The sequence below is a fragment of the Euleptes europaea genome, chromosome 18, assembly GCF_029931775.1.
Source record: "Euleptes europaea isolate rEulEur1 chromosome 18, rEulEur1.hap1, whole genome shotgun sequence".
Classification (NCBI taxonomy): Eukaryota; Metazoa; Chordata; class Lepidosauria; order Squamata; family Sphaerodactylidae; genus Euleptes; species Euleptes europaea.
The window spans coordinates 9246334-9266827 of NC_079329.1; the positions used below are offsets into that span (position 1 = coordinate 9246334).

General features: G+C 48.9%; 1 protein-coding gene across 1 annotated transcript; it reads left to right on the forward strand.

The window, feature by feature from the left end:
- The first annotated feature begins 1312 nt into the window (after positions 1 to 1312).
- On the forward strand, positions 1313 to 17557 carry PRSS8 (serine protease 8). The gene is made up of 8 exons (XM_056864214.1): positions 1313 to 1361; positions 1491 to 1634; positions 10532 to 10558; positions 11960 to 12125; positions 13154 to 13428; positions 14521 to 14687; positions 16171 to 16574; positions 17504 to 17557. Exons 1-7 carry the CDS (start codon positions 1313 to 1315, stop codon positions 16555 to 16557), a joined length of 1215 nt encoding a protein of 404 aa, XP_056720192.1. The 3' UTR covers positions 16558 to 16574; positions 17504 to 17557.
- Positions 17558 to 20494: the final 2937 nt, after the last annotated feature.

Consider the following 20494-nt stretch of genomic DNA (forward strand, 5'->3'; position numbering starts at 1 on the left):
GCTAGTGACAGACAGTGGCGGACTGGCCAGGGTGTCGGCTTGCCCGATGGCAAGTGGGCCCTGTGGGGATAAACATTGGACAAGATGTAAAAATGTTAATGACCTTTTAGTCGCTTGAAAATATAATAGGTTTATTTAAAATTGTTTATTTAAAAAAAACAATTTAAAAATTCAATTATAACCATCTGTATTTGCATGTCATCGTATTCCCTATTACTGTGTACGGGTGTGAAAGCTGGACAGTGAAGAAAGCTGATAGGAAGAAAATAGATTCCTTTGAAATGTGGTGTTGGAGGAGAGGGTTACGGATACTGTGGACTGCCAAAAAATCAAATTAGTGGGTTATAGATCAAATCAAGCCTGAACTGACCCTAGAAACGAAAATGACTAAACCGAGGCTATCATATTTTGGTCACGTCATGAGAGACAAGAGTCACTGGAAAAGACAGTCATGCTAGGAAAAGTTGGCAGCAGGAAAAGAGGCAGACCCAACAAGAGATGGATTGACTCAATAAAGGAAGCCACAGCCCTCAATTTGCAAGATCTGAGCAAGGCTGTCAAAGACAGGACATTTTGGAGGACTTTGATTCATAGGGTCGCCATGAGTTGGAAGCGACTTGACAGCACTTAACACACACACACACATTTACATTTAGTATCTACGGTATACTGCCAGTAATATGTACAACATATGTATTTAGTATCTACTGTATACTGCCAGTAATATGTACAATGTATGTATATGTATGTATGTATGTATATTAATGAAATATACTTTTATTTCACAATCTTTTTAATTGTACGTTTCCCCCACTTATGTGGTTTTTTTTTTGAACATTTTATTTATTTCTTATAAAAATTAAATAATAGCCTTATAGTTGTGGGTGGCCCCCTCTGACTCCTGGCCACCAAGTCCGCTGCTGGTGACCGATTAACCCGGCTACCCGTCGTGGTCTATCTTTATCAGCCAAACCACCTCCCTTTTTTAAAAAAATAAATTTTTATTGTTTTGTATTATAATAATAATAAAAAAAGAAAAAAATTATAATATACATAAATCAAAACACACACAAAAGAAAACATAAAGTACAAAAGTACAAAAACAAAACGAAAAGAGCACTTATTAAACCATCACAGTTACATTGTATAATATAAATTGCAAAATACACAGTGCTCTGATACCCACCCCCCCCCCCTAAACAGTGTTCCCACCACCACTGGACCACCTCCTCCAAAGGGCCGGCGGGCCTCCCTCCACTTGACCCCAGCCCGCCACGCCTGGAACTCGCGCCCCCCCCCCCGCGTGGGAGGCATGCGCACAGAGGAGGCGCCGCCGCCGCCGCCGCCGCCACCTGCGCCAGGTGAGGCAGGCGGAGAGACATGCAAATGGGCCCCGGGAGAGTGACTGGCGCTGGCCCAGCCCGGCCCAGCCCGGCCCCAACAGGTTGGACGGCTTGTCCGTCAAAGCCCGGGGAGGCGAGGCCGGGCAGGTGGCTCCCCGCCCCAGTCCACCTGCCCGAGGGACTACCTGGCGCAGCTCCGGCGGGGCTCTTGCACTTGGACGCGCCGGCAGGAGGACATGGCGGGGCCGCTGCCACCTCGCGGGATGCTCCTCGGCCTCTTGCTGGCCTGCGGTGAGTAGGCTTGGGGGTGGGGGGCCCCTTACCGGGCAGGTGAGGGGGGTGCCACCTGTGCCCCCCCCATTCCCAGGTGCTGGGTTTCTCTCCTTCCCTCTCTACCTCAGGCCCTTTTTCGCCTCCTGCGCCTGTTTAAAGCTGAGTCAGGTTTAGTTATCACTCCTTTTTTCCCCTGACCTTTTTTTTATATTTCCCCCCCAAGTTAATTCAACTTCAGTTACAAATATCCATAAACATATTATGTAATCTAATAAGTTTTATCTTATCGTTTAACAAATATATATATGTATATTTGACTTCCCTTCTCCCCTCCTCTGTCCATATGTTATCCTTGTTACTCTTTTTGTATTTATTATCTAATGCTTTGTAACAAATCACCTGTGTCTTTATCATATATATCTAGTTAACCCTTGTCACCTCTTAATTATCTCAACAAATCTGAATTAGATCAAAACATATCCCTTGATATCACAATCAAATTCATTCATACAGTATATTGTCCATGCCTCCCATTCTGCCACAAATTCAAAATCTTCTTTTTGATTTATTAATGCTGTTAGTTTTGCCATTTCAGCTAATTCCATCATTTTATCTATCCATGCGGTTTTGTCAGGTATCTCTGACATTTTCCATTTCTTAGCATAGACCAATCTAGCAGCGGTAGTGGCATATATCAAAAAGGGTTTAGTTATCACTCCTAGGGGCTTTCTCCCCCCCCCCAATTATTTACTTATTTATTTATTCATTCCTGATATTGATAGCCTGCCCTCATTCCCGGCGAGCCCAGCTCAGAGCGGGTTGCAACAATAAGATCATGAAACATCAATTTAAACATACTTTAGAAACCTAATTAAAAGGCTGTACTCCGTATGTTTGTTTATTATTTCCATTTGTTACCCCGCTCTCCCAGGCCAAAGCCGGGCTCCGAGCGGCTTACAGAATAGAAAAACTCCTATTAATCAATGAAAGTGTTAAAACGTTTTAAAATAGTCCTGTAAAATCGTATAATTGTTATACTGAAGGACCTAGGCGCCTCTAAACATATGAATCGCAATGCAACAGGCTTCAGGGAGGTGAGCAGATGGAAGGCACCAGATGGAATAAAAGGTGTTACCTTTTATAATAATAAAACAGGATGGCATTCAATAATCCTAAATAGTGGCCATTAGAAAAACCTGGCCTTTAGCTTTTGGAAGTCAGGGGTGGGAAGCGGGTAGGTTTTAAGATTCAGGGGCTGGTGGGGATACCTTTGTGAGGCCGGGGGCTGTGTCCAGGGGCAAGGTGGAAGCGCCTGTTTGGGCCAAGAAGCAACCCAGGTGATTTGAACCGGAGCCCCAGGTGATTTGAACCGGAGCCCAGGCGGGCGTCTACCTGTGGGTCCCTGCGGTACGTGGCGTTCCGAAGGATCAATGCCGTGATTCACCAAAGTTCGCCAGTACCTGCCCAGAAGGGCTGGAACTCACGACTGCCTGAATATCTGGTTTCTCGCCTCGGAAATCCCATCGCTGAAGACGTGTGGAGGCTGGTTGAGGGTGATTCGCCTGCGAGGAAGAAGAGGAGCTCTGCGCCCGCTCAGAGGCACACTTGTCCTTTCCCCCCAAAAAAGAAGGTTTTTTTTGGCTTCACGGCGTTCCCAGCTTGAACCTTGAGAGTGGAAACAGGCTCTAGGGCTGGATTTTTAAACCTTGAATCTGCCACGCCAATTAAAAACAAAACACGAAGCTCAATTATGTCTGATGGACGCCTGCTTCATTGGCCGCTGGTATTCAGCACTGACAGCGCCTCTGAAAGAAATTCTGTTAACACAAGGAATGGTTTTCGCACAGTTGACATTTTTGGGGAGATTCTTGGACTGAAGTGTATTTTTAAAAAATTGGTGATAGCGGTGGGTGCCTTTTAATTTTAGCAGATATCGTTCAGTCTTCCATTCTTGTTTCTGAAGTTAGTGCTGAGTGCATAGTTAGGAGGAGGTGGGATGGGGTGGGTGCTACATTCCTTGAGGACAAAGGTCCTCTTGAGTGTTGGGAAAACACTGACAGAAAGCCAGGGGGGAGGGGGGCTGGGATCTCTCTCTTTCTCTCTGTGAACCTGACTCAGGCTTGGAAAGAAGTAGGACAGCCAACTCTTCTTTCTGTAGGAGTTCCTGTGCTTTTAATACAGTACAGGCCGGTGTTCAACGGATGAAGCGATCACCAATGTCGAAAGGCTGCCCTCCTTAAGCATGAACCTGCCATGCACCTGTTAAATGCTGGGGAACCCTGCCAGGAAAGAAAGCGTCACCACCTTAGAAGGAAGAGATGACTTTTTCAAAGGAAAAAGGGCTTGCCTCCTATCTGCTTACGAATCACCATTGTCTCTCCCCACCCACCCCCCAGCATACCTGGCAGCCCTGCCCTTTAACTTCAGATACATGGATTGTTTTGGTGATGGAGGGAATACAGACAGTACTTGTTGAGAGGTATTTATCTCTAGTAGCAGGAGAGAGAGTCAAACTAGCAAGATCCGTGATCCGAATCTCCCTCTGTTTTCTGAAATTCAGATTTGGACTGGAACCGCAGATGGGGGGGATTTTTTAAAAAGACTTTTCCCCATCACGCATATGCATCATTTCCCCAGCACCATTTTCCCACCAGAGCTGCTGTTTGCCTTGTGGGGGGAAAACATGCATAGCCCGCACCCCCCAAGGCAAATAGCACAGCAGGAGAGCAGTTTGCATAGTGAAGAAAGGGTTTTTTTGGGGGGTGGGGGACGACACTCCACTGCTATTGTGGCCCTGAATCAGCCACCATGATTGCCTTTCAAAATAAATCACCACCCAAACAATTGTGGGACATCACCTGAATCACCGAAAACAGGCAATTGGGTCTTACAAAGGGGGGGGGGACACCTTGCTTTTCTTCCTGGGCTCCCTGGATATCCACCTAGGGCTGCTGCTTCTCTCCCCGCCCCCTTTTTCTTTTTTAACAAACTAGGAAACCAGCTTGTGAAACTCCCATTATCTTTTTTTCCTGACAACCTGAAACTCCTTGTTATAACTGGACAGTCTTGAAAGAGGGAGAGAGCGTGAAGCAGGCGGTGGCGACCTTCAGACTTTGGCACTTTTTGGTGTGTGTGAATATGTCATGTGCAAATCCTTCACTAGCATGTGTGCATTTAAGCCTGAAGTCTCCATCAAAGGAGATGGTATCCAGACCAGGGCTGACAATATTTGGTTGAGTAGTCAGTTAATTGAATATAATAAGACACCTCTATTAAGCACTTCCAAAACATTCAAAGCACTTTACATATATTATCTTCTCGCGGTCCTTGCAACACTCCTGTAAGGTAGGCTAAAAATATCCCCCCTGTTGCAGCTAGAGGGAGGGAGCTGGGGTTGAGCAGATTGAGGCACGGTCAGAATTTGAATCTGGATCCTCCAGGATTACAGCCTCTATGCTACAGCAGTTAAGGATGTTTTGATTATACAGGCGCTCCTGATTAAATGTTTCCAACATTATCTTTAATGCAGGTGCTTATAAAAAGCCTGATGGCATGTTCGTGGTTAGAGAAGCATTCCCTCCTGTGTGAGAAAGGATGGGGATTCCTGTTCTCAGGCAGTGCCTGCTGTTAAAACAAAGGATGCTTCTTTCTTTTAGAACAGCTCCATGCAAATTGAACCAATTTATTAGATCAGTTAAAAATCACACAATTGATTATGATTTCTTAAATTGGGTGACCTCCCTAATCGAAATACCGGAAAGGAATAAACTAATCTTTCCCCAGAGTTTAATTTGAACTTTTAAGTTCATTGGGGCGTAACTTCTGAAGCTTTTTTTTAATGGCAGGGCTCAGCCATGGCGTTTGATTACAAAGTGAAAGGTACTTCTGAGCATGTGCAGAGTGTATGTCTCATTTCAAAGAGTTTAATTTGAACCTTAAGTTCATTGGGATGTAACTTCTGAAGCTTTTTTTTAATGGCAGGGCTCAGCCTTGGAGCTTGATTACAAAGCGAAAGGTACTTCTGAGCATGGGCAGAGTGTATTTCTCATTTCAAAGAGGAATTGCAGCCGTTTTGCAAACGATTTGTGTGTTTCCGCAGCAATCTGGAGCCCTAGCTTTTTTTAATAAAATAAATTAGATTCATAGCATTCTATGAACAATGGTGGAGAACAATTTGTAAGACATATATCTTAAGACAGTCAAATCAGTTTGGGTGTGAATCTTAATGGAGCCTCTGTATTCCTGATGGACCTTTTACCAGTAGGGTGTGATACAAACAATCAGGTAGTTTTTCCCCATGAGCCTGCACCCGGTGGAGCGGTGGACTCTGATCTGGAGAACCGGTTTTGATTCCCCCACTCCTCCACATGAGCGGCGGAGGCTAATCTGGTGAACCGGGTTGGTTTCCCCACTCCTCCACATGAAGCTAGCAGGGTGACCTTGGGCTAGTCACACTCGCTCAGCCCCACCTACCTCACAGGGTGTCTGTTGTGGGGAGCAGAAGGGAAAGTGATTGTAAGCCGGTTTGAGTCTCCCTTAAGTGGTAGAGGAAGTCGGCATATAAAAACCAACTCTTCTTCCCCGTGCTGTACAGAGCTGCATCAGTTTAAATTCCACCTGCCATTGCAGCTTTGAAAGCATAGCGCTTCTGTCAAGAAAGAGATGACAGGGCCTACGTATCTAAAGAGGCTGGTTTTTTCACAGACTCTTTTAGTTTGTCTGGAAACAGTGGGGTCAGACTGGAGTTAGCCAGGTTAAAATTTGATGTCTTGCAAAGGTATTGCTGGGGGGGACAGGATTGCCCTTAGCACTCAAGCGGGACGAGGACGTGGCCCAGATCTGCCCTCGGGATGAATCGAGAAGCACGTCTCCTACGTTCTTTGGGCTCAGCTTTGCGGCCGTCAGGCCCCTGCTGTTAGGGTTGCCATCTCCAGGCTGGGGAATTTCTGGAGGTTTGGGGGTGGAGCCTGAGGAGGGGGGGTTGGGGAGGGGACTTCGGCAGGGTATAACGCCATAGAGTCCGCCCTCCAAAGCAGCAATTTTCTCCAGGGGAGCTGATACCTGTCTGGAGATCAGTTGTAATTTTGGGAGATTTCCAGACCCCGCAGGAAGATTGGCAGCCCTTCTGCTCTTCCAACACAGGGGCTCTAGCTGAGGTGTGAGAGGGCAGGCATAGGTCACGCACCTTTCCTTTTGTGACATTTTGCCTCTGAGGGTGGGGCAGTCTTGGACGTCCGAACCAGCTCACCCAACCAGTTGGCCCTGGCTCTATTTTTAAACATCCTATTTGCTTTGCTCACCATGACGGCTTCCTAATGGCTGGGCCAATGTAGCAACCAGTGTGGTTGCAGACTAGGATTAGAGGCCAGCTTTGTGTTGTGAGTCTTTTTGAGTGTCTGTTTGTGGTGGAGGGTCCCCCCCTTTCGGAATAGAGTTGAGTAGCCTACACAACTCAGGTCTGCTTGGTTTGAGGGCAGGCGGGAAGTAGCATCCAGCTGAAGTAGCATCCAGCTGAAGTAGCATCCTACCCCATGGAGGGATGCTCCCTCAAGCGTTTGTTTGTACGTTCTTTTCTGAATCAGTCAGGGTCCCCCAAAGTGGAGCAGATGGTATCCTCTAGTCTGGGGCATGGTGGTCTGCATTCAGATGACATGATAGACCCATAAGTGGACGAAACTCCAGTCGGTTGAAATACCTGAATGCAGGCAGTCAGACAAAGTCGGGGTTGTTGGTTGGTACCAAACCAGGATTTGCAGCTGGTGTGTTAACTGTGGCTTGTACTAACTGAGGTTTGCCTGAATTAATGAACCTTGGTTTGTTGAACAGCTGTGGCTGCCTGGTGCCAGAGAGAACGATTATAGGGTGTTTTCCCTGCTTGCTGGGAGGCAGAGAGGAGAAAAGAGACAGTCAAACTGGGGTTCAGGTACTAACTGGGATATGTTACTTATGTCCAGTAGACTAACCAGAGTATAGTGCAGTAACTATGGTTTATTGTGATTTCTGAATGCAGCCAGTGGGGTGTGTGTGGGGGAAGGGAATCTGGAGAACTGGACAGGGTGGATGTATATATCACCTTGCTGCCAAATGCTTGGGACCAAATGAGTTGGGTGCAACAAACTTCCCTGCAGGGATAAACATGAAGGGAGCACAGGTCATAAAGTGAATTTAAGTTGAAGATGGGCTTACTTTGAGTCCATTGACTGGTCTTCAACCCCAGAATCGATATTTAGCATCAGGGGTCAGCTCTGGAACATGTAGGGGAATAAAAGTATCTCCAAACATGCACAAAGTTCACTCCTGAGAGCCAGCATGGTGTAGTGGTTTGGAGCAGTGGACTCTGATCTGGAGAACCGGGATTGAATCCCTACTCTTCCACATGAGCGGCAGAGGCTAATCTGGTGAATGGATTTGTTTCCCCACTCCTCCACATGAAGCCAGCTGGGTGGCCTTGGGGTAGTCACAGCTCTCTTAGAGCTCTCTCAGCCCCATCTACCTCACAGGGTGTCTGTCGTGGGGAGGGGAAGGGAAGGTGATTGTAAACCGGTTTGATTCTTCCTTCAGTGGTAGAGAAAGTCGGCATATAAAAACCAACTCTTCTTCCTCTTTACTTTGTCAGAACAAGGTCTGTTTGCTGTGTATACAGGAAGGAACAGAGGGGGAACAAAGTTTGGTTTGGGCATGCAGTTTTGTGTTTGCAAAAGATCATGGGCCAGTTGCTTTCTCTGTAATAGATTCCCTCCCTTGAAACTTGAACCGTTTCCCCCCCCCCCTTTGAAGAAGAGTCAAGCTCAGCCTCTTAGAGGGTCTAAGCCTTGCCTGGCCTTCCCCTTGAGTCATTGGCTGCCTTTGGGCATGAAACTCTGGGGAACCCCTCCTCCTCCTTGGTTGGTAATTCAGGTTTTCACGCACTGTTCCCTGGTGAATCTGTGCCTGGATGCGACCCAAGTCAGCAGCGGCTCATCTCCCAGGAATCTCTGGCATGACAGGATTGCTCTTCTCAGAAAGTTGCTCCAGACTCACAGGGTGAGACACCCAAGTTCCTGGGAAGCTGCTCCACGGAAGGGAAACTGGAGCTGGAGGAGCGCTCCTGGGTCAGAAAGTGCAGCCGGAGGAAGAGACGGGGAAAGGCCCCTGTCACTCTCATGATGTCATTTCCAAAACGAAAAGTGTCGGGACACAGTCCTTCCTCACAACAATGACTTTTGCTCTGGACAGGGTTGCCGCGTTTTTGCTTTCTTACAAGGTCCTGTGCTTTTAGCAGCTGTGCGATTTCATGGTGTGATTTCATGGTGGTGTAACGGTGAGGGGTTGAGTTTCTGCCTGCTTTCATCAGCTGATAAAGGCATCCAGGTGCCTGAGAGGCTCCTTCTCTTTGTCCTGTGTCTTTCCAGGCAGACCCTTGGCATTTCAAAGGGCCTTGAAATGCCAGTGCAGGTATATCTGGCACGCAAGGGACATTTCACATGATTCTTGAGTGGTAAACAGTCCTCAAGATGGATTAAATCAATTGAGGATAAATTGCAACGTTTAAGTTTATCAAGCACAACTCTACTAAATCTTGGCTATCAAGGAGCAAAAAGCAAAAACTATAGCTAAACAGAGGCTTTGGGACGCTGCCCTTCAAGCTGACGGATCAAGGGCTCACTCGGTTCCAGTAGCGGAGAACCGTATTAATTTTTTGGCTCCTGCAAATTATCTCTATGCCTTAGATTACCCTAAATATCGGAGAGCCTTTACTTTGGCCCACTTTAATGCCCTCCCATCGGCTCTTCTTGAAGGGAGATATGCCCGTCTCCCTTATGAATTCCGCCTCTGTCAATGTCAATCTGGAATGGTGGAAACAGTTGAACATGTTCTTTTACACTGCCCATTTTATCAAGACATACGTAAAATGTTCATCGATCCAATTTTGTCTAGCTTCCCAGATAGAGTTAGCCACACTATTTTGTTATTAGGTGATTCTGTTAAAGATATTACCTATCAGGTTGCAAGATTCTGTGCCAGGGCATGTGTAATAAGGCAGAAGAAGCTGTCATAATGTCTTTTATGTTAAACAGACCATTTTACCAAGAGTTGTTGTAACTAAATTTTTGTTTTACTTGATCAAATACTAGTCTTTTTAAATTATTTATGATATTTCTTTTTGTGTAAGCTGGTCTTTGACCGTAATAAATAAATTGATGATGAAGAGTGGTAAACAGGCTAATTCCCCCCCCCCCCCCGACTGCATCACTTCAGGCTGCAGGGGGAGGTTTCGTGTTCGAATGTTGTTCCTCTGTCCCAAGTAGCCTGTTGCAGTAGTGTTCAGCCCCGTCGTTTCCTTAGCATGCCAGTTTTCTATCTGGAGGGAAATGTTTTTCTGCAGGAGTGAGGGAGCATTTAAATATGCGGTTCCTTGCCTGTGGCCTGAATTGACACAGTAATAGCAGCATACAATCCAGCACAGTTATTTGTTAACGTTGCCCTACTGACCACTCAAAACCCACGCCATAACTAAAACCAACTTGGTCACTAAAGGTGTGATGCGGTGGGTGGGGAGCTGAGAAAGCACCTGGCCGTCCCATGGTGGTCTCTCGAGGACCTGATAGAATAAGTGCCTTGTCTTGGGCTTCTCTCCCTGAGAATATTCCAGCTCTGGAAGAGGAAAGGAGCTTGCTGGACTGAGGCACAGTATGGGCACCTAGTAGTGGCAAAGGATGCCACGGGTTGCCCTGTGGTATTATCTTGACTTTGAGATAGAGTGAGGCCGGGTGCCTTTACAGTGCACAGAAATGCATCTGGTTTTTGCATGAACTGAACGGTTTTAGGTGCTGTTCATTTTGTTTCATTGGAATGTTTGATACAAGTTTTTAATTCAGTCCTTTTCCTCTCTCTTCTTGTTTCCTTCTCTTTCCTGCTGGCTCCATCCCCTGCAGTCGTAAAAGAGACCAGCGCTCAAAATGGTAAGAAACCTTTGAATGTTACACGAAAACATCTACTGAAAGTTCTTCCGGTTCTCTTGGGGGTAAATCTTATCCTCCCCACCGCCATCAGGGAGGGGCAGTGGCTCAGCGGTAGAGCATCTGCGTGGCATGCAGAAGGTCCCGGGTTCAATCCCTGGCATCTCCAGTTAAAGGGACTAGGCTGGTGGGTGATGTGAAAGACCTCTGCCTGAGACCCCGGAGAGCCGCTGCCGGTCTGAGTAGACAATACTGACTTTGATGGACCGAGGGTCTGATCCAGTATAAGGCAGCTTCATGTGTTCATCGTTATTCAGTCGCTCCATAGCCTTTCTTTTGCCATCAATGTTTCCTGTTACCAAAGGAAACCTTGGATCTGTGGCTGGCAACCTTTTCAACCTCAGTGGCAAAAAGCCTGAAACGTCAACCTCCGAAGAAGCTGGTGCGCTAGTAAGCAAGGGGTGGTGGGAATTGGAGGTTGCATTTTGGCAGTCACCCTGGAAGGCAGGCAGGTTGGCTCTCAGTGGTCCTTCCAGTACCTCAGGGGCAGAGAACTGGCCCTCTGGGTTGAGCAAAATAGACTGTTTGGCACACATGCTGGGGTGGGGGGTTGCCTCCCCCTGTCCTAGAGAGGGCTCCTTCTGTGCCAGTGCAGTTGTCATATGTGCAGTGAGCAGAAGTCTTGCCGGCCGAATGCCGCACATGTAATTATTTGTTTATTAATGGATTTGTTCATTTGTTTATCATTGGTCTTTCTTGTTGAGACTCAAGGCAGATTTTATGTACGAGACAAGTGAGAAGCAGAGGTGGTTTGCCATTATCTTCCTCTGCAGAGCCTTCCTTGGTAGTCCCCTGTCTAAGTACTGACCCTACTTAGCTTCCAGCATGGTGTGATGGTTAAGAGCGGTGGTTTGGAGCGGTGGACTCTGATCTGGAGAATCGGTTTTGATTCCCCACTCCTCCACATGAGCGGTGGAGGCTAATCTGGTGAACTGGGTTCGTTTCCCCACTCCTACACATGAAGCCAGCTGGGTGACCTTGGGCTAGTCACACTCTTTCAGCCCCACCTGCCTCACAGGGTGTCTGTTGTGGGGAGGGGAAGAGAAGGTGATTGTAAGCTGGTTTGATTTTTCCTTAAGTGGTAGAGAAAGTCAGCATATAAAAACCAACTCTTCTTCTTCTTCTGAGATCTGACGAGATCAGGCTATATCATACCGTTGCACGTCCCCAAGGCAGGTTACAGAATTATAAAAAACAAAGCAATGAAGATCAGTTTAAGAGCCCACGGCGATCTATGGCTGGCATGCATGTACACACACGTTCCAATCGCTTATTATCGTCACGTAAGAAACATTTTTTCCACTCTGCAGAACTCTTTACAGAACTTGTCTCTCTTATCTGCAGTGTTATGTGGGGTGCCCGCCCTGGGGCGGATCGTGGGCGGCACAGATGCCCAGAGCGGACAGTGGCCCTGGCAGGTTAGCCTTAATATCCACGGAACGCATCATGTCTGTGGAGGCACCCTCATCACCCCTGAGTGGGTGATCACGGCAGCCCACTGCTTTCCCAGGTGAGTGTCCCCCTCCCATAAGGTCTCCCTGGTTTTGAGTATTCGAGAGTAGCAACAGGAAGGGAAGGGTACCTTTTGGAAGCATCAACTAGCTTCAGAGCTAGTTTTCAGTCTGATGAGAAATGAGGACAGTGTAGGATACAGAGAAATGTTTCACTCTCTTCTGTGACCCTAGAACTCAGGGTCACAATGTTCATACTTAGCTTTTGCCTAACACTTTTGAGTGCTCAAATCCCTTCATGTACGTAATCTGCTAAAGCCTGTCTCATGAGTTGGGGGTGGTGGAGGAGATTCAACCAAGAGGTTCCTTGATTGGTGGTAAAGTCTGTTTCTTAGCCACCATGATATAACAGACCTCAGTGAAACTGAGTGCCTGAAGAATGGAGTTCTTTGAATAACACATAGTTAACTTGCAGAATTTACCACGCCAAGGTGTGCTGAGGGTCGCCGACCTTGAAAATACTAAGGAAAAATTAATGGAGGATAGGGTCTATCCTTGGCTAGGATAAATTAGGAAAATTTTTCTAACAGAGTGGTTCCTCAGTGGAACAGGCTTCCTCGGGAGGTGGTAAGCTCTCTTTCCCTGGAGGTTTTTAAGCAGAGGCTAGATGGCCATCTGTCAGCAATGCTGATTGTATGACCTTAGGGAGATCATGAGAGGGAGGGCATCTTGGCCATCTTCTGGGCATGGAGTAGGGGTCACTGGGGGTGTCGGGGGGGTAGTTGTGAATGTCCTGCATTGTGCAGGGGATTGGACTAGATGACCCTGGTGGTCCCTTCCAACTCTATGATTCAGTGAAATAAACGTGATCTCCGTGTTCAGAGGTAGCATGCCTCAAATATTTGTCTCTGGGGGCGGAATGTGAGTGAAGGCTAATGCCTTCAGTGGCCCATTTGTGTGCTTCCAAGAGAGGGATAGCTGCTTCTCGAGATAAGATGCTAGACAGGACGGTTTGATCCATCAGGATGTTTCTTGGGGATGTATCCCTTTTCCCCGTTAGAAATGTTGATTTCTCTTCTCTCTACAGCGTGAACCCGAAGGAGATTTACGACGTGACCCTGGGGGCCTTCCAGCTCAAAAACCCCACGCAGGAGATGGTAGTGAGGCAGGTGGAGAGGGTCATCAAACATCCCGACTATGTGGAAAACGAAGGGTCTAAAGGGGACATCGCCCTGGTGAAGCTCAAGCAGCCGGTCGCGTACAGCCGCACCGTCCGGCCCATCTGCCTTCCCGCCTCTTCTGTCAGCTTCCCCGTCGGCATGAAGTGCACCGTCACTGGCTGGGGCAATGTGCTCACATCTAGTAAGGAGGAATATTTCACACTGGGGAACCGTAATCCTGGCTTATTCCACGATTCTTGTCTTAGCTCTGTCACACGAACCCACGCCAGTTCTGGGTTTTGGGAGGCCCTGGGCAGACAGTGCCCAGGGGCCCACTTCAGCCCACCCCAGGCCCCCCTCATGCCTCACTTTTAAACCATCCACTTATGTGTATTCCCAGCTGACTGTGAATCCTTCCCTTGCTCACAATCCCTACTACTGCCTGTGCTCACGGCCGCCTGCACCACGTGCATGCCCTTTCCATGTGAACACATGAAGCTGCCATATACTGAGTCCATCAAAGTCCATCCTTTGGTCAAAGTCAGTGCTGTCTACTCAGACTGGCAGTGGCTCTCCTGGGTCTCAGGTAGAGGTCTTTCACATAACCTGCTTGCCTAGTCCCTTTAACTGGAGATGCCGGGATTGAACTTGGGACCTTCTGAATGCCAAGCAGATGCTCTGCCACTGAGTCACAGTCCCTCCCCTCCCCAGCACTGGCTGGCCCCCGCAGCTGCTGTGGCCGCCGGAAATGCTGCTGCTGTGCACAGTCTGTATGACCTTCCCCATCAAAGCTGGGAGCGTAGGTGGTGGAGTGTTTGCAAGCAAATGGGCAGGGAAAGGCACGTGGACATTTGGCAGGGGTCTGAGTCAGTGGGCCCCACCAGAAGCCTTGGGCCCAGGCAGCTGCCCCGCCTCAGGGTATGCCGACGCCGGCCCTGACACAAACCGCATTCGGGATGGGAGTGTTTGCCTGCTGACAGAGGGGCCTCACGCTGCCACACGTTTCCCCAAGGCAAGCTGTACTCTTCGGGGCTCAGTCTCAGAAACCTTTCAATTTCCGCACATTAGAAATAATAACAGTGGGGTTCCTTTGGCTATGTGCAGAGCACTTTCTGTCTGGCAATTGCGCAGAAAGCTCCTGCCACCAACCACCGCCCAGTCCCGCTTCTGATAAATCTGTGGCGTGGCCTGTATTTGGAACGAGGTCTGCCATTCGGGTGGAGCACGGCACCCCTCCATCCAGGGCAGCCTCTCGACACCCCCAGCCGCTAATCCCGAATTCTCTTCCATTCAGCCAGCCTCCCTTCACCCAAGACCCTGCAGCAGCTAGACGTGCCCATTCTTGGGACCGACACCTGCCGCTGCCTGTACAGTTTGAACCCTGATCCTGAGGACCCCCACATCATCCACAATGACATGATGTGCGCTGGCCATGCTGAGGGCAGGAAGGATGCCTGTCAGGTAAGAAGAAGAAGAGTTGGTTTTTATATGCCAACTTACTCTACCATTTAAGGGAGACTCAAACCGGCTGACAATCACCTTCCCCTCCCCACAACAGACACCCTGTGAGGTAGGTGGGGCTGAGAGAGCTCTGAGAGCTGTGACTAGCCCAAGGTCACCCAGCTGGCTTTGTGTGTAGAAGCGGGGGAAACAAATCCAGCTCACCAGATTAGCCTCCAGCGCCCATGTGGAGGAGTGAGGAATCAAACCCGGTTCCACCACTCCAAACCACTGCTCTTAACCACTACACCATGCTGGCTCTCCCGTAAGGTCCCGTGAAGGGGAGAAGAGGGCCCAGTCGTTAGGGGAAGGAGGGAGAGGGAGGGTGAGTGAATTAAAAGAGCTGCGTGTTTTGTGTAACTTGGGGCACTGGTCCATTTCAATTTCATTTGAACTTCCTGATAGATTGGTGCCCCATGCTAATTAAGGTTCATTAGGACAATTTTTGCCGTGACCTGGATGTCCCAGGCTAGCCCGATCTCTTTATATCTCCGAAGCTAGGCAGGATAGGCCCTGGTTAGTCCTTGGATGGGAGACCACCGAGGAAGTCCAGGGTTGCGATGCAGAGGCAGGCAATGGCCAACCACCTCTGTTCGTCTCTTGCCTTGAAAACCCTACAGGGTTGCCATGAGTCAGTTGTGACTTGACGGCACTTTCCAGCACTACCACCACCAGACAATTTGGGTGTATTTCCCCCCCCCCCCACCAAAACATCTTAGCTAAGCATCCATTTATGCAAACGGAAGTGGGGGAAAGAAAGTGTTCTGGTTGACTTGTGGATTTGAATCTCCCTTTTCACTTACAAATATATGTCCTGAAAAATCCCTTTGTTGCTCAGATTGTGTTGTCTTATCATGAGTCATAGCTGTGGCAAAGGAGCCATTTTCTTGTGGTTCATCTCATAGTGCTGCTGAAATGCTCAGACAACTCCAGCTGTGTAGGCTGGGCCTGTCACACATGTCCTGATGGCAAAAATCCTCACCTCTGATCCTGGCTCAGCAAAGGTTTTGTGATGAGGTTACGGGCTTTTAAGTTTTCAAGTGGCTCTGTGGTCACAGCCTACAGAAAAGCAGTTCCCCTACTGGACCGAGCAGTACGAGAACATTAAAGGTAAAGGGAGACCCCTGTGCAAGCACCGGGTCATTCCTGACCCATGGGGTGACGTCACATCCCAACATTTCCCAGGCAGACTTTGTTTACGGGGTGGTTTGCCGGTGCCTTCCCCAGTCGTCTTCCCTTTACCCCCAGCAAGCTGAGAACATTAACCTGCACATAATGATCTTGTGATGACTGACTACCTCAAGATGCTGGCCCCCTTATTTGATATTCGTGATCTTTCTAGAGTTATGTTTCGCTCCCCGACCCCTCCAGCTTCCTCCTCCCCATCTTCCCAAGTTGCCTCACCGCGTGCACCTTTCCTTCCTAATTCCTGCCGTTTTTCTAGGGTGACTCCGGAGGACCCCTGTCCTGCCGCGTAGGCAACGCCTGGCTCCTGGCCGGGGTTGTAAGCTGGGGAGATGCATGCGGGGCCCCCAACAGGCCTGGTGTCTATATTCGCACCTCGAACTATGCTGCCTGGATTAAGAAGAACATCCCAGAGATGGAGTTCAGCCAAGCGACTGTCGATATGGCGCCCGTGTCCGAGGAGGGCATGTGCCCCAATGTTACAGCTGGCCGGCCAGGCCGTTACGATGAGATGCAGCCTCAGCCAGGCTGGGCCCGTCCAATCACCCCTAGACCACCTTCCTCGGAAAACACCGCCTCCTGGGCCCGCCCGGCCAACCTGCCCGTCCTTTTCCTCCTTCTCCTGAGCCTCTGTTACCTCCTATAAATTGCACTTCATATCTGGTTGGTAAACCCAGGTGCCAAACGATTGTATAGGGAAGAGGGCCTCTTCTTTACCACCACTTCCACCCCGTACGCAATAGGATGGTCGCGCTGTTTCAATCGGTCACATCTCAGAATTTTGCTTTGTCTTCTGAAAGCATGTAACCGTGTTGAATAGACTCTGATCTTACGGTTACAAGATGGCGGCCCTGCACGTAAGCAGATGCTCCCTCCAGGCTGTGAGATTCAGACCAGCGTCTGCCTTGGGCCAGTCCCATTAGCCACGGTCTAGCGTAGGCTGAGGTCAACTTGGTTCACGCCTCACTTCAGTTGCTTCTAGCCAGTTAATTCGTACCAGCCTACTGCTTTGAAAAACCACTGTATCGTGGCTGGAGGCAACCGGCGTAGGCCCAAAATGACCTTCGCTTTGCAGCCTTGCAGTGGAGAAGACTCCCGCCAAACTAGGAAATTCAGTCCAATCTCTTCCTCATGCCAGTTCCCGTCCCTTCCCTTAACTCTGAATTTGCTGCTTGGCATCCCATGCCAGTCTCCTGCCAGCTCATTTCTCACATAAATCTTTCTACCTTGATCTGCCGTGTGATTTACGTTTCTGCCGGTGCCCTCGGTACTTTCCCCAATCTTCCCTGGCCTGCGAATTCAGGCCTTCTCCTGTAGCTGCTGGCTACAGGCTTTTTGTGGAAATTATTTCATCTACCTCCTAAACCTCCCCAGAGGCTCTCGCCGCTTCCTTCCACTTCAGGCTAACACTTTCCATGAGGTTTCTACCATGGCACCGCAGTTTATCGGACCTCACCCCACGGAATGAGCTGGGCCTTCCTGACCAAACTGTGTCCTCCTTCGGTTCAGTTCTCCACCGACTGCACCCCAACATCTCATGGGCCAGCCGAACGTTGATCTAAATCACCCCCTCCCTGTGCCCCCTTTTCTAGGGTGACTCCGGGGGACCCTTGTCTTGCCGTGTTAGCGATACCTGGCTGCTGGCTGGGATAGTGATCTGGGGGGATTTGTGTGGGGAGCCCAACCGTCCTGGTGTCTACACTCAAGTGTCGTCCTATGTAGACTGGATTGAGAGAAATGTCCCTGAAGTGGCCTTCGCTACGGTGACTGCGGAAGAAGAGCCAGTCTCTGAGGAAGGAATGTGTTCCACGGCGCCCCCATTGCTCTCGCCCACTTGGATTTTGCTAGTTTGCGTGGCCTTATTGTACATCTTTGGAGCTGGTTAAGAGGCCGCCGTTTTACCCATGCCTCTGGCCAGCCCAGGGACTGAAAGCAGAGAAGGAGAAGCAGGCGGTTACATTTTGTTCCTGGACAAGGCCCTCCTTTGTGTGGCACTAATAGCCTTGTTTTTCTACTGACTGATGTGGATGTTTGAAGCTGGACGTTGTGACTTCGTTTTATGCTTCAGCGCTGACCAACAAATCCCGCCATTGGTGGGTAGCCTTTTTGGGGCCCCGTGTATGGATGTGGCAGAACTCCGGCGTTCCTTCAGAATGAACTGTTCCAAATCGGCAACATCAGCAGGCCTTATTTATGATGCAATATGACTTAAATGTGAAATGGGCTGGCTCAGGATCTCTTGGCAAATGCAGGCTGGCGAGATGTACACGGACACTGCCTCTACCCGTACGGACCGAAGGATTAAAAGTGGGGCAGCGGCACTCTGTTTTGTGAAAATCTACAACTTGCCTTCCCGGGGAACTTGAATTTTTAAACCACCTTGTATTTGCACATTTTTATCACTTAAACATAATCCAGGTATTTGAGCATCTCTTTCTTGATCAAATGGGAAAGAGAGCTTCTGATGCTAATCTCATGATGAAGGGTTTTTAATAAAGTCAATGGTAGCTGTGTGGCATTAAGAGAGCTGTGTTACTAAAGGACAACCCTGCTGACTTCCTCAAGTTGTGTCTGCAAAAAAACGAAAGAGTTCAGCAGTAGGGAAACGTAAGTGGGAGGATCCTGCATCTGAGCCCTGCAAATGCAAAGGGACCTCCCATCAGGTGGGTTGAAACAGACTGTCTGAGGAAGCATGAAGTGTAGTAGCAGAAAAAAGCAGTTAAGCAGAACAAGGAAAGGGCGTTCTGGGTTAACCTGTTTGGGCTAGAACCCCACACTTATTAGTCTTGCTTGGTTTAAACTGAGCGGTCACTGATCTCTTTAGAAGCTGTATATGAGCTTGACTTTCACCCGGTGCTGCCATTCCTATGCTCTATGAACCCCACCGAATTAGACTGGTGGTCCATCTAGCCCAGCATCCGGACTTACACAATGGCCAACTACATGGCACAGAGCCTAGTAGGCCTTCCCTTGGTAATTGATATGGAGGTTCCCTTTAGTCACCCTGGCTAGTAGCCAATGATAGACTGCTCCTCTATGAATCTGTTTAAGAGGTTGCCCAGTAGGAGTTACCTTTCCTCCCCTACATCATGTTCAATGAAGTGAGTCTGCTTCCCAAGTCTGTTTTTGCTTTATGGAATAAGAACATAAGAAAGGCGCTGCTGGATCAGACCAAGGCCCATCAAGTCCAGCAGTCTGTTCACACAGTGGCCAACCAGGTGCCTCTAGGAAGCCACATACAAGACAACTGCAGCAGCACCATACTGGGTGAAAGGCAGAGGTGAAAGGCAGTACCAGCTTGGGAGGGAGGGTAGTAGAAGTACACTCTCCTCAATGAACAGAAACCTAAGTTTACTTCCTCCTGACAGGCAGGGAAGAGTTATGCTATAGCAGACTTTCAGTACGTGTGCTCATGCTGATAAAAAAATCTAAGCCCTGTATGCACAAACTCAAGTACCATATTTCTGTCTTTTTTTTTAATTAAAATACTTCTCAAGATAACAGAAAACACACTGTGTACATGGAGCATGAGCCTAATAGCTATAGCCAAACTACCATGTGGATATTTCTTCCTATCATATATGGCGCAGCCCTCAGCCCTGCCAGCAGGTACCAGGTGTACAAGAAGGTGGCCACCGGAAGATGAGAGGCAGCCTCTCCATCTTCACTTGACAGGGCCAAGGGACTTGCTGGACACACCCCTCTCACTGAGCACCAGCAAAGCCAGATTCCCCCAATGGAAGGGTGGGGGGGGGCAGAGAGAAAGAGAAAACCATGACATATCACTAGACAGCATCTTCCTCTACCTGGCTATTGTACGATGCTCTTAACCAAGGCTGCTGTTCAAAAGAAAAAACTTAGCTTGAGGCTCCTGCCTTCCAAGTCTCCCTCCCTCCCCCAAACTTCCCTTCCTTGATATAATGTCTCTTCAAAGGCTGGGGCAGCTCGCAACTTGCTTGGAAACCAGCTATTCCTGCCTCGAAGGCAGTTTTGGCAGCTGCTGCAGGGGAGGGGAGCTGCAGTTCTTCCTGAGTTCGCCCCCCCCCCTCTGGCTTTACCCTCACCTTAAACGCAAGAGCAAGGAACTGTCAATTGCAACTGCCCCCCCTCCTTTTCCAAACAGCCCAGAGGCAGATGGCACAGGGAGGGGCTCAAGAACCCTCCCTGACAGAACAAACAGCAGGCAGGGCCGGAACTTGAACAGCTCCAGTCCTTCAGCATCCCATCCGCTAGAGAGAGGGTGGGCGATACGATGACAGCATGACATGAACAGAGCAGGAAAAGCCACCGGTCTTTTCAACTCTCTGAAAGTGACAGGCTGGGGAAAACTGTTCTGCCCTCAGAGTCTTACAGGCCCCATAAAAGCTGTTGCTGCCACCCACCCATCTGCTGATGGCTTCCTGGCATCCTTTCTGCCCTTTAGTTTGCTGCTTAAGCCTTGCACTGCTGAGAAGCTTTCACCCTGTATAACCTGGCTGCCGTGGTGTGTAGAGGAAGCCCAAAGGCTTGGTGCCAGGCAGCTCAGAAACTGGCGGTGCTTTCAGGCCTAGAAGGAGCAGGAGATTAAAAGAAGGACCGCATCC

Bases quoted from the DNA above. Each gene is read 5' to 3' on its own strand.
- PRSS8 (XM_056864214.1), top strand. From the start codon at position 1,313: ATGCGCACAGAGGAGGCGCCGCCGCCGCCGCCGCCGCCACCTGCGCCA. The intron at 10,559-11,959 runs GTAAGAAACCTT...TCTTATCTGCAG, and splicing joins AGAGACCAGCGCTCAAAATG to TGTTATGTGGGGTGCCCGCC. The intron at 14,688-16,170 runs GTAAGAAGAAGA...CCGTTTTTCTAG, and splicing joins GCAGGAAGGATGCCTGTCAG to GGTGACTCCGGAGGACCCCT.